This window comes from Hemitrygon akajei, chromosome 22 (genome assembly GCF_048418815.1).
Source record: "Hemitrygon akajei chromosome 22, sHemAka1.3, whole genome shotgun sequence".
NCBI lineage: Eukaryota > Metazoa > Chordata > Chondrichthyes > Myliobatiformes > Dasyatidae > Hemitrygon > Hemitrygon akajei.
In genome coordinates, this window is record NC_133145.1 from 42882591 (window position 1) to 42898807 (window position 16217).

At 37.9% G+C, this 16217-nt stretch overlaps 1 protein-coding gene across 4 annotated transcripts in view; it reads right to left on the reverse strand.

The window, feature by feature from the left end:
- Positions 1-16217, reverse strand: part of LOC140714669 (protein sidekick-2-like) — a 919455-nt gene that overhangs the window by 362469 nt on the left and 540769 nt on the right. For all 4 annotated transcript variants that reach the window (XM_073026119.1, XM_073026118.1, XM_073026117.1 and 1 more), the window contains one exon: positions 10065-10198. In XM_073026119.1, the coding sequence (XP_072882220.1) occupies positions 10065-10198 (134 nt within the window). The remainder of the gene's footprint in view (positions 1-10064; positions 10199-16217) is intronic.

Sequence of the window (16217 nt, forward strand, 5' to 3'; positions counted from 1 at the left end):
TGAACTGAATGTATATTTTAGTAATCTGAGTTGGATATGAGCTTCTCTGAAAAAAAAGCATTTTTCCTATACTTTAGAATTTAGAAATAAAAACATAAAATGTGGTACAATTAGAGATTCTGATACAAATTAGGCTCAGCATTGTTCTCAGTCCAGCAGTGTTTATTCCACTTGAGATTCCATGGAAATTTATCTCAACATCATTGAACACAGTCTGCCAAGAAACAGCACCACTAGATTCCTTTCTAAAATGTTTCCCCCCTAAATTTTGAAGATATTTGATAGCTTAATTAATAACTGAAAATGCTTTATTTGTAGAAATGAACAGTATCCACATCCTCCATTAATCTATTGTTTTATATATAGCAAAAAATAACTCATGGCTGTTCACAGGAGTTTTATCAAACTCACTTTAATCCCAAGTAGAATATTACAGTTAATGGGCAAGAACTTGGTCAAAGATGTAGGTTTAAAAAAAAAGATTGAAAGAGAGAGAGAGAAGTAAAGGTGGGAAGATGTTTCAGAGCAGAATTCTGAGGTGTAGGGTGCTGACGTTGAAGGTGCCAAAACAGGAGCAAGCAGCACTGAAACTATTGAAATATTTGGGAAATATAAGGCTGGAGAACATTACAGAGACAACAAGAATGGCAATGTTAAAACTGAGGCACTACTTAAATGCAGTCAGTTGGTAAGCATGTGGAAAATAGGTGAACAAAAATGAGCAGAGAGTTTTGCATGACCTCAGATTTATGGAAAATAGGACATCCAAGAGTAGTTCAGAATAGTGAAGTATAGGGGTAGCAAAGGCACAGAAGGATCAGGAACAGAAAAGATGCTGTGGAAAAGGAAACAGGTTGTCTTGAGGATCTCAGCTAGTTTTTATCAATTCAAGCTGACGTAATCAGAATCAGAATCAGAATCAGACTTTAATCGCCAAGTACCTATGCACATACAAGGAATTTACTTCCGGCAGATGTTGTCTCTCTGCTCATAACAATAATAATGATAAATATAAATGAAAATATAGATTATACATACAGGTAGTGCAATCCAAGTAATAGTTAGCCGACAGTTAACCGGCAGTTAACTGTTCAGCAAAGTGACCGCAGTAGGGAAAAAACTTCTCCAGTGCCTATTAGTCTTAGTCTGGAGGGATCTGAAGCGCCTACCAGACGGAAGCAGATCAAACAGTCCGTGCGCAGGATGGGAGGAGTCCTTTATGATGTTCCCCGCCCTCTTCTTCAACCTGGAAGAGTACAGGTCCACAATAGAGGGCAGGGAGGCTCCAATGATGCGCTCGGCAGTCCTCACTGTGCGCCGTAGTCTGGTTCTATCCTGCTTGGTGGCGGCTAATATAGGGAAAGCCATCTTCTATTTAAACTGGAGTATGATATCTGGAGTATAAATAGTGGAGTATTTGTATCCTTGCACTCAAAAGAGCCAATGAATATTTTGGTTCATTTTTGCAGACCTGTAAATTACATTCAGGGGGCAGAATGGTAGTGTAGCGGTTAGAGCAATTGCTTTAAAGCACTGATCAAGGTTTGATTCCTGCCAGTGTCTGAAGGAGTTTGCACATTCTTCCGGCGGCCGCACGGGTTTCCTCTGGTTGCTCCCATTTTCTTCCACGTTGCAAAGATGCACAGTTGGGGTTAGTGACCTGCAGGTGCCAGAATTATGGGAACACTTGCAGGCTGCCCCCAATAAAATACCCCGAATATGTAGTCGTTGATCCAGAATGACGCTTCCACTGTGTGCTTTGATGTACAGTACATGCGACAAATTCTTTTTAATTCCAAATGCTGGGTTCTTCACTAAAATGTGGCAAGTTTTGGAGATGCAGGCTGATTCAAACCTATCTTTGAAATGTCACAAAGGATTACAGAAGATTTGGTTGAACTGTATGTAATCTGCAGCTGAAGCTCTTCAGGTATTTTGCTTGAGTACTCTGATTTTGGATCAACTTTGTCAAAGTTCCTTCAGGTGTTCCAGGTAATTCATTTTTATTTTTATTGCTGATGTGAAGTCCACATGATTTAGCTTTTATAAACAAAAGGAATTTACTTCCCTCCTCATATCTTGTCTGCACCGTTCACCATGTAGTAATTTCCTGTTCTGTAACTGCCTGAAATATCTGAATGAGAAGGTAACCTGTTTAAATAATCGACACTCAACTGTCTCCTCCCAAGGAACTGCTCTAAAGGAGGGCCAGTGTGCTGAAACCTAATCTCTGTTTCTCTCCTTACAGATGCTGCCTGATCTGCTGAGTGTTTTCCAATACTTGTGAATATCGTGTTTTAGCATCTGCTGTTTTTATTTTCCTTTAAGGGTCCAGATGGTAAGTGTGTCTCTGTTAAGCATAAATATATCTTGTTCCTGCACTAAAAAAGTTCAGGTGAGGTATGAACTGCATATGGAAGTTTGTTGGACATCGAATATAAAACCAACACCCAAATGTTTGTATTGATCGTTAGGTTGTGCTTTCTACCTTCCAACCTGATAGAAATATCCAAATATACAGGAAGACCATTATTAATAGCATTCACAATCTCTGTAGTCACTTCTTCTGTCAGATATAAGGATTTTTCTGTTTTCAGTTCCCTTTATTGTTCTATTATTTTCCCTTATTAAGGATAATTAAATTTCTCATTGGTTCCACCCATTTCTGTTGCATTAGACCATAAAATCTTAAAATATAGGAGCAGAATTAGGCCATTTGGCCCATCAAGTCTGCTCCACCATCTAATCATGGCTGATCCAATTTCCTCTCATCCCCAATTTTCTGCCTTCTCCCCATATCCCTTCATGCCCTGACCAATCACGAACCTATCAACCTCTGCCTTACATATACATAAAGACTTGACTTCCACAGCTGCCTGTGGCAAAGAATTCCACAGATTCACCACTCTCTGGCTAAAGAAATTCCTCCTCATCTCCATTCTAAAAGGATGTCCCTCTACTTTGAGTCTGTGTCCTCTAGTCTTAGACACTCCCAGCACTGGAAACATCCTCTCCCTATCCACTCTATCAAGGCCTTTCATCAGTCGAGAGGTTTTAAGTAGATCACCCCTCATTCTTCTGAATTTTAGTGAATACTGGTCCAAAGCCATCAAACACTCTTCATATGACAAACCGTTCAACCCTGAATTATTTTCATAAAACTCCTCTGAACACTCTCCAGTTTCAGCACATCCTTTCTAAAGATAAAGGGCCCAAACCTGATCACAATACTCCAAGTGAGGCCTCACCACCTTCATAGTTTTAACATTACATCCTTGCTTTCTCTTGAAATGAATGCTAACATTTCATTTGCCTTCCTCACCACAGACTCAACCTGCAAATTAACCCATAGGGAATCCTGCACAAGGACTCCCAGGTCCCTTTGCGTCTCAGTTTTTTGTATTTCCTCTCCATTTAGAAAATAGTCAAACCTTTCAATTCTTCTACCAAAGTACATAGCCATACACTTACCAACAATGTATTCCACCTGCCATTTCTTTGCCTATTCTCCTAATCTGTCTAAGTTCTTCTGTAGCCTTTCTATGTCCTCAAAACTACCAGCCCCTCCTCCTATTTAATATTATCTGCAAACTTTGCAACAAAGCCATCAATTCCATCATCCAAATCATTGCATTTAACATAAAAAGAACCAGTCCCAACACAGAACCCCATGGAAAATCATTAGCCACTGGAAGCCAACCAGAAAAGGTTCCCTCTGTTCCCACTGTTTGCCTCCTGCCAATCAGCTACTGCTTTATCCATGCTAGAATCTTTCCTGTAATGTCATGTAATAGTTTGTTAAGAAGCCTCATGTGTGGCACCTTGTCAAAGGCATTCTGAAAATCCAAGTACACAACATCAACCAATTCTCCTTTTTCTATCCTGCTTGTTATTTCCTCAAAGAATTCCAACAGATTTGTCAGGCACAATTTTCCCTTGAGGCAACCATGCTTACTACAGCCTATTTTATCATGTGCTTCCAAGTATCCTGAGACCTCATCCTTAATAATTGATTCCAGCATCTTCCCAACCACTGAGGTCAGACTAACTGGCCTATAGTTTCCTTTCTTCTGCCTCTCTTCCTTCTTGAAGAGTTGAGTGACTTTTGCAACTTTCCCATCTTCTGGATCCATTCCAGAATCCAGTGATTCTTGACAGACCATTACTAATATCTCCACAATCCCTTCAGCCACCTCTTTAAAAACCCTGGGGTATACACCATCTAGTCCAGGTGACTTATCTACCTTCAGGCCTTTCAGTTTCCCAAGAAACTTCTCCCTAGCTATGGTGCTTCCCACACTCCGTGACTCCTGCCACTTGGAACTTCCACCATACTTCTAGTGTCTTCCACAGTGAAAACTGATGCAAGATACTTATTCAGTTTGTCCGCTATCTCGTGAGTCCCCCATTACTGCCATCCAGCAGTCCGATATCCGCTCTCGCTTCTCATTTACAGATGATGTATCTGAAGAAACTTTTGGTATCCTCTTTAATTATCATTGGCTAGTTTACTTTCATATTCCATCTTTATCTTCTTAATTACTTTTTTAGTTACCTTCTGTTGGTTTTTAAAAGCTTCCTACTCCTCTACCTTCCACTAATTTTTGCTCTATTATATGTCGTCTCTTTGGCTTTTATGTTGGCTTTAACTTCTCTTGTTAGCCACAGTTGTGTCATGTTGCCTTTAGAATACTTCTTTCTCTTTGCTTCCAGAAATTCCAGCCATTGTTGCTCTGCTGTCATCCCTGCCAGTGTTTTTTCCAATCAATTCTGGCCAACTCCTCTCTCATGTCTCTGTAATTCCCTTTACTCCACTGTAATACTGATACATCTGACTTTAGCTTCTCCTTCTCAAATTTCAGGGTGAATTCAATCATATTATGGTCACTTCCCCTAAGGGTCCTTTTACCTTAAGATCTCTAATCAATTCTGGTTCATCGCACAATGCCCAATCCAGAATAGCTGATCCCCTAGTGTGCTGAACCATGAGCTGCTTTAAAAAGCCATCTCATAGGCACTCCAGGATTTTCCCTCTTGGAATCCAGTACCAACCTGATTTCTCCAATCTACCTGCATATTGAAGTCCCTTCTGACTATTGTAACATTGCCCTTTTGGCATGTATTTTTCATATCCTGTGGTAAATTTTAGGCCACACCTTACTCCTGCCTGGGGGGGGGGGTCTGTATACAACACCCATCAGAGTCTTCTTACCATTGCAGTTCCTTAGCTCTATCCACAACAATTCAACACTTTTTGACCCCATGTCACCTCTTTCTAATGACTTAATTACTTACCAACAGCGCAATGTCGCCCCTCCACCTTCCTTCCTGTACTTTCAATGTATATCCTTGGATATTAAGCTCCCAGCTATAATATTCTTTCAGCCATGATTCCATAATGCCTACAACATCATACATGCCAATGTGCAACTATTCTATATACTCTGTGCATTTAAATATAACCCCTTCAGTTCTGTATTCACCCTTTTCGATTTTGTCTGCCTTTTACGCTGCAGCTCACTCTCTTGGCTGCAATTTTGCCCTATCAACAGCCTCTCCTCACTACACATTGCCTCTGTTTGTAAACCAGCTACCCCATCTTCAGCACTATTATCTGCCTTTCCTATGATACTGCATTCTACAGTGCAGACATAAAATATTTATTTAGCACCTTGGACATTGTTTAATACTTATTACAATTCTTCTGGTTCTGCATCCAGAAAGCCCAACATTTAATTTTCTGACTTCCTTTTGAAATGCAAGGGTTTTTTTAAGAAGCTACTGCTTGTTATTTGCATAGTCTTTCTCATTTGTTGTCACATTCCTAAGGAATGATAAATATTTTTCTTGACAACATTACGATACAAGTTTAATTTTAAGTTGCTGCTCTACATAACTTTTCAGTGAATTTTAGATTCATCATCTGTCTGTGGAATTTCTCTTTCCCAATGCTGAGTGTAATTAAATATTTATTTAAATATTTGCCTTTGTTCGTCTCCAGCCCCATGCCTGTAAGTTTAATTCCCAATCTACCTTAGCTGACTCATGTCTGATGATTGATTTTATTTAAATTCAAGACCATATTCCTGATGGAACTACATCCCTCTCAAAAACAAAATGCCATTATAATGTGCTTATTTTTCCCTCAAGGATTCCTTGTCATGAAGTTACCAATTAACATTACAGAAAACTATGCCTGAACTGCAATGTATTTTAGTTCTCCCAATGAAACTTTCATAGAATTACATCCTACAAACGTAGGTTTGAAACTACAGTATTTTCAGTTCTTTATCATCAATAAATTATTGTTATTTATTGGAAATGTTGTTTTAGAAAATAACAACACAAGAAAAAGGAGGAAAAGAAGGGAGTCAAGGGAAATGGGAATAGAGAAATATTGTCTTGATGCCAAAATTGGATCAGTCACACCCTCGAGCCTGCACCGTCATTTAATAATGCCATAACTAAACCAATTTTGGCATCAATATCACATTTATCTTTCCCCAAAGCCCCTGACTATCTTCTTGATTAAAAGTCTGCCATTCTCTGCCTTGAATATAGCCAATAACCATTTCTGGGACACAGTATTTCAGAGATTTACAACACTCTAAGATAATTAATTCTTCCTCATCCCTGAATTAAATGGGTGACCTCTAACTCTGAAATACACTTGACTGATGTACAGGTATAACACAGCCGAAGCATTAATTGGACCATGACATGCAAATTTCAGGATTTCAAGAACCAGGATAAAATGTAGGACACACAACACTTCAAATGACTAAACAGGATCAAGGCCAATCTTCTACCTTTTGCATTATATATTTGTCCATGGGATGTGAGCATTACTGGCAAGACCAACATATGTTATCCATCCATAATTGCCCTGAACCCAAAGTGCCATTGAGATATTTAAGAATAAATTTAATAATTAACATTATTGGGGTGAATCCATAAAGACAAGATGATATAAAGGTGCAGAACTTGTCATTTAAAGCACATCAGTGAGCCACATGAGGAAAAATGGAGGGTTATGAGGGAGGGAAGGGTTAGATCGATCTTATAGTACATTAACTGGTCAGCATAACATCACAGGCTGAAGGGCCTGTACTGTACTGCACAAGTCAGAAGGGGTCCAATGTGTTTTCTCAAAGTGGCACCTGAAACGGCAAAACTCATTGGTCAATAGTAGAAATGACTGAAGAACCTGGAGTGTGGCTTAATCCCAAAACCTTCTGATTCAAAGGAAAGAGTGCACCTTACGTAATCTGCAGGTGAGACTTCAAGCAACTCTACCTCTGACAGTTCAAGATGCATTCAATGCCATGGTCTGCAGATCTTTCAACTTTAAGGGAATTGGGGAATACCTAGTGTTGGGAAAGAAAGGTGGGGATTAATTCAAGCTTATTTTGAATAGCAGAGCAGCACTGGTGATCAATTTGATCTATTTTCATTTGCTTTAGGAGAAAAGATGTCAGAAATTATTGCTGCAGAAGAAATAGCAAAAGACCAGGAGTACATTGGGGAAAAGCAGAAACCAGTGCCAACAATGATGGCAATTGGTAAGCCAGCAGCACAGCTGGGAGAAATGGAAGGAGCAGCATTTTAAACCACTGCACTTTCAGAATAATAAACTGCATTCAAGTTCTTTACTCAAGGCTGCTTCTAAGTTACTTGCAATTTGAGAGCTTCAACAATGTGGGCTGATTATTCAGACAGACTTAATCAAGGTTTTATAAAAACCTTGCTGGATTTGCAAGGATCGCTTATGGATGGAAATTCTGTGCATTATACTTAACAACAAAGAGTAAACGAATGTCTTTGGATGGAATAAACTTCGGCAGTAGGAAATTTGCCTGAACAACTTTTAAATACCATATTGTTATGTCAGTCTGCAGAGATTTACTGCAAATTAAATTCTGCAGGAAACTGACAGGATCATCTGAAACCAGGAGAGTTGCGCAGAGCTCTTTAAAATTCATAACTTAGTGAAGAGTATGAAGTCCAAATAAAATACATGAATTCTTCACTTCTTTTTGTACTTAGAGATTAGTCAGCCAAGGGCTAAAGTGAATGTCACAGTTGTTGAACTATAGCCAAACTAGCTGGTTAAGAAGCCAAAATAAAGCTGCATATCTTCAATCAACTTGAAATTCAATAGTAATAGGAACTGTACACTAATAACATGTTAGTATTGATTACTACCTAGATTTCTATTGTTTTCATTTCCAAAGGCTTTCTTTATTTCTTTCAAAGGCAAATCATTAATTCTATAGACAATTTCATTATAGATGTCAAGGAAAAAAACAAATATGTAAATGAATCAGAGGTGGAATATATTTATCTTTTTTAATAACTCCATCTTCTAGAATATGTCTCTGTCCTCCATTAATGGGTAATTGAATCCACTCACCTCGAGACAATGTCATTATGATATCTGATCCCCCAGTATAAATCTGGTGTTTCAGAGGACAAATGCAGAGCAAGGTAAATCACACCAGTCCCATTATGTGTGAGGGGTTGGAATGATGACTTCTACATCCTCCACAGTTTTCCTTACCTTCTCAGCAAAAGGTTTCTCACTTGTGCAAGAACCCCACAGTTTTGTAATGAAAAACATTTGAAAGAAAATGAGGATTAGATCACATTAGAATTGAATCCGTCAATGTGAAATTAAGAAAAAAGAATAATGCTTGCAGGTAGCAAGCTAAATCATGCCAGTTCAGACAGTATTCCTTCACACCAATTTTCAATTTGTTCTAATATTACATTAGGAATTCCTAAGGGGGACGGACCATAATAAACCTGGAAAACATAGTCATAGGAAGAATAAAACAGAACTTGTTGTCAATGAATAGTTAAATCTGCAGTAATCCAATTTCATGATCATTTAATTTTAGGGCACTTTTATTATGTATAGTTAACCAATAAATATAAGATCTGAATCAATGTTTTAGTAGTTAAGAAGAATTCTGAAAAAAAAAAGTTTTGCACATTGATGATGTCTCCTCGCATGGTGACAAAATGTTTGCAAGTAAATCGAGAAGATCTGAAAACAACTCAACCCAAACATCAACCACCCAAGCTACACATCATCCGAATTATTTCCAAGATTTAAATTTGAAAACAAAAATAAGTTGAATTATTCCATAGAAGGTGATAGTTTTGGAGTATATGTCTTAACTCTAGCTTCTAATAATTACGTAGCATTCCATCCATAGAGTTAAGCTTTTGGTTAATGATGGAATGATTACTTATCATTTTATTGTTGCGCCATTGCTAAACTCCTGCTTTTCACCTGTAACTTACCGATGAGATCTGAGCACTTTGAATAACAGTTTAGGATTCTGAAGTGCTGCATTACTTTAGTTATTGATTTATAGTAAAACCACAATAAGAGGAGGGCTGTTCATTTGGATGCTGTATGAATACATTTGTTGAAGCAGAGGAGACATAAAAAATACAAAGTGTTTGGGGCAAACAGAAATTTCACCTAAATTATAATTCCTCTGACCTAGTCAGCTTGAGGCTAAGATTTCATCATTTAATGCAGATACAATTTATACAAAATGATTAAGAAATCACTGAGATGATCTTGTCGATTTAACATAAATCTACATTACTAAAATACAAACCATCATATTATTAAATGCTTGCATATTAATCCAATGAGTGGAATTCATTTTTAATTTAGTACTTGAGAATTACCATTCTGCTCATATAATGCCAGTAAATAGATCCATTTTGCAATAACCTTGGGTATTTCCTGACAATAATGATCTGATTCCATACTTGTGATTTAGTTGTGAAATTTACATAATATACCATTTTTATTGTTTTTGAAAACAGAGCAAATAGTCTTAGGATCTTTTTAATTAAATGGTAAATAATTATAATATATGGGATAATGTCCAATTACACAGTTCTTGATCCAGTTTCTGCATTGCATATTATTTTAGTATTTATTTAGTACAAGAGTCAGCCTTTCTTTCAAGTACTTGTCATTCATTACCATTTAATGAAATCTTAACATAAATAATTTAATCGCAATCTGAAGCACTTACTTTCTACGGTCAAGGTAATGGGTTGGCTGGTCTTGTTTTCTCCATTTCTGTCATTTACTGCCTGAACATAGTACCGTCCTGTGTCAGGAGCGACTGTCGACAGGATGACAAGCGTGTTCTCCATTGTAATAGCTCTGTTGGGGCAAAGTGGAAGGAAATGTGAAAAGGGAAGGTATGGAATTTGTCTATATTGTCTTCCAGAACAACAATGTTCTCCAGATACATAATAACCTGGAGTCAAAAGGCATTAACCCCATGATGATCCACAATCTCAATCAAGGTTTCTGTTAACTGCAGGTAAAACATAATGAGAAATCATGATGAAGATAAAAATACTTTAACAACGTTACTACTTAACTTTATTTTTTTAATAATCTGTCAGAATGTTAAGTACCAAGTTATTACATTAATATTTTTAGGATTGGATCAGAATTTCTCCAATCTGCAAGGATTTTTGACAAGTTTTCAAAATGACTCATCAGGATTTAGTTAATTGTTCATTGAATATCTTAGCAGATTTGAAAACATTTAAAATAAAATACTAGATAAAAACATGTGATTCCTAATGTAATTAACTTTCTAATAAATGCCACCATGTCCATTTTACTTCAGAACAGATACCCAACATGACATTGACACAAAAAGTTCAGCAGATGCTGGAAATCTTGAGAACATACACAAAATGCTGGAGGAACTCAGCAGGTCAGGGGCATCCATGAAGGGAATGTTTTGGATCCAGACCCTTCATCATGACCTTCATCAGTCTCAGCATGAAACACCCTTTATAGATGCTGCCTGATCCACTGAGTTGTTCTAGCAATTTGTGTGTGTTCCCTACATGACATGAGCATTAGGTTATTAGAGAAACATTTCTTCTTGCACCAGGACATATTATTTTAGTAGTACAGTTATTATGCAGACCTTGTCATTGCAGTTAGGCTGACCTATTGGCTGGACACAGCTTCGTGGTGTATTTAATATTTCAGTAATATTGTAAATACATTGCTATATTAAGCATACCTTGTTGTTTAAATAATCCATTACGGGTTATGTGTAAAAGTACATGAATGGCATTCATCATCATGTCGCCACGTCATATGTGCACGCCTTGCTAAAAGCAAAACAAAGTTTACACTCATGCTCCCTTATTTTTCTCTTGGTTAGTTTTATGTTTTAGAGTTGCAAAACATAATAGTGTTGATGAGGTATTGTAAAAATGAATCCAAGATAACTACCTACCTGTTGAAGTGCAGTGAGACATTTGAGTTTTAAAAAAAGCAGTGCAGCACATGTCTCTTCAACAGAGAGAGGACAAAGATGGTTGTTAAAAAAATGCAGAAAAATGAAAAATTCACGGGTTCATAAACAGTGAGTACTGGGTGATAATAATCATAAGTAAAATAGAGTAGAAATGGCTGGCTACATCAGAAAGACAGACATGTTAGAGTGCAGAACTGATAACTGTATTTTCTATACTCAGTGAATTGAGCAGTATTTTAAAACAAAGAGAATAGCCGATGAGAACGAGTGTCAGTTTTGCTGAGTGCATTAGGTGGGAAGCATACAGTTTGCTTAGAATTTTGACTACTCTAGGAAAACCAGCCAAAATGAGCCAAAATGAATGTAATGCAGGACATGTAGAACTGAAACCATTGTTGACTGCAGAACTTTAGGTTTTATAAGCGCAATCAAAAGGAAGGGGATTACACCATAAGTGAATGGCAAATTGATTACAATGCAATTGGACACTGGCTTAGCTGTTTCAATCATGTATTTTAACAGCATTTCAAAGATACTGAATTGAAGAGTGCAGATATCCAACAAAGAACTTATACTGGAGAAAAGATAACTCCTGAGGGAATGCCATTTGTAACAGTCAATTATGAGAACCAACAAGCCACAATGGGCTTGTATGTGGTAAAAACAAGAGGGCCAGCACTGTGGGGCCATGATAAGCTGAGACAACTACAACTTAATTGGTGATCCATCCACTATTTGCATGCCACATCCACTGAAACAGAGTCAGCTGAAAGCGAATTAAGAAAGGTACTGAATGATGCCACAGCAGTGCTCAAGGATGGCATTGGAAAATTCAAACTATTAAGGATAAAACAGTGCTAAATGAAAATGCTACACTCAAGTTATACAAAGTCCATCCAATTCCTTATACCATCTGTGATAAAGTAGCCAGTGTGCTAGATTGCATGGAGGCTGAAAGAATTCTTTCCAGGGTTGTGTAGTCCATGGGCAATGCCGGTTATCCCAGTAGCCAAGAAGAATGGATCTGTCAGGATCTGTGGTGATTTTAAAATCACCATCAACCCAATACTGAAAGTAGATTAATAGCCTCTGCCCAGGATAGATACACATTATCCAGTTAAGCTGGCCTCTGGCACCCTGCCTTATGGTATAGTTGTGTTGCGTGTTATGAGTGATGGAAGTGCATACCCTATAGATTTTGCATCCCATTACCATACGACTGCAGAGAAAATTTGTGCACAGATTGACAGTAAGGCCTTGAGCTCAGTTTGGGGTGTTAAAAGTTTCAATCATTACTTGTATGGGAGAGAGTTTACCCTCATTATTGATCATCAACCACGAGTTCCCATTTTCAATCCACAGAAGGGTGTTCCACTAACAGCAGCAGCATGAATGCAAAGATGGAGGACACAATTACAAGATCAAATTCAAGAGGACAACTAATCTTGGAAATGCTGATAGATTGTCCTATTTACCCTTGGGAAAGGAAATGCCTGAAAAATTTACAAAAGTGGACACTCCTCTTGACATATTCTCCCCAGTGCAAATTAAAAGTTTCCCTATTACAGCACAGATGATCCAAAGGGAAACCAGAAAAGACCTCATAGTGTCTCAGATCTACATGGCAGCTCAAAATGTCTGAATATGTAGCCGAAATTTCAGTCCCCCCATTTTTCCCAGCATGGGATGAATTTGCCCTTGATGTGGATTTAGAATTATTGTACCATACTAGCTGAGAACTAGTGTTGGAGGTTCTACACGTCAGTCTTCCAGGCGTGGTCAAAATGAAAGCGTTGGTTTGAAACTTTGTCTGGTGGCCTGGGATAGATCAGCAGATCAAACAGCTTGCTATGCACTATTTGGGATGCCAACTACATCTAGAATATGCCAAGAGCAGTGCCTCTTCATCTCTTGGAAAGGCCTGCTTTGCACTGGTAGTGACTCATGTAGATTTTGCTGGACTAGTCATAGGCACAAATTCTTTGGTAGTATTGGATGTAGCTACAAATTGGGCAGAAGTGATCCCAAAAGCCTCCACTACAACCTCGCACACTGTTGCTGTGCTGAGAAGCCTCTTCTCAAGGACTGGTGTTCCAGAACACAGTCACTGATAATAGACAACAGTTTGTTATGTAACCATTTCAGTCATTCCTGAAAATGAATGGAATAAGACATGTTGCATCTGCTTCGTACCACGCAGCTACAAATGGCTTGGTGGAAAGCTTTGTCCAGGGTCTAAAGTATGTACTATGAGCAATGTCAATAGAACATACTAGACTGACACTGAATCAGAAACTCAGCAATTTCCTTCTTGCATATTGCAAAGCAGCATACTCAACAACCAACAACTAACTAGTTATGTTGTTCCTAGGTCATCCCTTGCGTTCATGCTTGGATCTTCTCAAACCCAATCACAAAAGGAGTATGCAGGACACCTGAGACAAACTGAGGTTCCTCAAATATGGAGGTCCGAAGTTTCACTCTTGGACAATGCAATCCTGGTGAGGGATTACAGAGGTGATCAAAAGTGGGTACTCGTAATGATTAGAGACAGAACTGGACTGTCCTCTTACACAGTGGAGATTGCATTACCATATGCAGACAGCACATCAATCAGTTGAGGAGAGCAACCAGTAGTTAGAAAAGAAAGGTGGCCAGGGCTGTCAGCACAACTTTCAGCAGTTCCAGAGTCAACTCCTACAGCCACCATGAAGGAGGCCCTAGAACCTGAGATTGTTTCAGAGACTGTCTCACCTGCCAAGCACAGTGATCACTTGTCAGGAAAGACAAGGTTGAGATGTATTCTATATTGAGTTGTAGTTTATAACTAAGCAGGGAGGAGTGTTATGTATTTAATATTTCAGTAATATATGAGTAATATTGTAAACATATTGTTTGATTAAGCTTTCTTGGTTGTTTAAATAATTGTTGACGGTTTATATGCAAAAGTATGTGAATAACGTACGTCATCACACCACCACTTCAAAGTATGTGAATAACCTACGTCATCACACCACCACTTCATAAGTGTGAGCCTCGCTAAAAGTTATAATGAAGTTTACACTCATCTCTCAAACTCTCTTGTTTTTCTTTCGATTAGTTTTATGTTGTGGACTCACAAACTATAACAAGCTTCTGTATATAAGATAAATGAAGTGGCACTACAAAAGCATCTTTATCTACATGAAGCAGTGATTTTCCCAGTTGCCTCCAGTTTTAGTGGCACTGGAGCAGTAATACATCCATTGCACAGATGACTGACTTTTATGTTCCTCTTCTTTCGTGTCATTTCCATTGAAATGCACCTTCTTCAATCAGTAGAAATGGCTTGGCGTACAGCAGAATAGAGTTTAAATTAAGTGAAGCATTATATCCAGCTGAGCAATTCTGGTTTATACATTGGTTCAGAGTCAGGTAACAGACCATAGTTAAGTCCAGTTGAGGAGCTGAGTTTGAAACCCTGGGTCAATTGTTTTGCTGAACTTCAAAGCAGCTTTTTGAACTGTTTCTTCATTTTGGATATACATCTTGGAATACATATAAAATTTATTCTGAATTTAAAAATCTAAACAAAATTTTATGCAGATTCACATTCAATTGATCACCTTCTCAAATTACCAAGGCAACGCACCAGAATGCAATACTTCCCTCCACAGCTCACCTCATTCCTATAGTTGCAGTCTTGTAACACACACAAACTGTCTGAGGAACTCAGCAGGCCAGGCAGTATCTTTGGAAAAAAGTACTGTCGACAATTCGGGCCGAAACCCTTCTGGGCGGCAGTGTTGTATTTAGTTATGCTGTCCATTTTGTATAGGGATGCTATAAATCTTTTGAATTACACTGTAAATGAAATTGAAGACTGGTAACAACAAAGTAACTTGGGCTATTTTGAGTGGTTAAATTGCTCCTCCCTGAGAAATGTAGAATGTTTTGGTATAAAAAGAGTTGTACGTTTTAAAAGCATGATGTGAGATTTTTAGATTGGAGTGGATGGTAGGCAGAAACATGGGTAATTATCTGAGGACTAATTATCATTAAAAACATCAATTTAATAATCTTTAATTGCCCATTTAAGATCAGTAGAGAAGTAGACTCCTCAGAGAATTGCAGTGAAGTACTGTGATTATAATAAACAAGTAGTATTATGGAGTTTAAAATCAGAATATCTATCAGGCACAAACTACACAAATTTAGCACCAAATTATATCTGCACTTTTCATAAATGATCTAAACATGATGCACTTTCATGTTTGGAATGTACAACTGGTACAACCTTTTTATTTCAGTGATAATGAGAGGTTTGTATTTTTTTAACAACCTGTCATGTATTTTTCAATTTACTGGATCTGCCACAGCTCTGCATGAAATTAGGCTTATACTGTTAACAGCAGTGTCCTATTGTTACTGAGGCCCATTCTCCAATCTAATTCTATGTACAGAAATGCGATTTCCCATATTTTCAGTTCTGTGGGTTTAGGGAAAGCAGAGCCAAGTGAATTAAATTAAATGGGGAGAACAGTTCAATTAAAAGCAAGTGAAGAACTTTAAATGTAGACTAATGTGCTGTTAATTCCTTCATGACACATCAGCATAGAGTATTGCAGGTTCTGCTGCACTGGTCTCTGGAGTGATGTATCATAGTCACCTTTATTCTCACTCAGACATGAAGCTTCAAGTGAACACAATGAGTCTGGGAGGGAGTGTATATAGTGTAGCAATGGCTAGCTATTCACCATGTTTCTTAATGTAACAGTAACACAATCACACTAATAAATGATGCACACAAATTTCCCATGGAACATGTCAATACACACACTCAACATATTTACATTCACAAACTTACTGTGCATGAAAACATATTCAATGAATTCAAGGCTTGCAAAAGGCTCT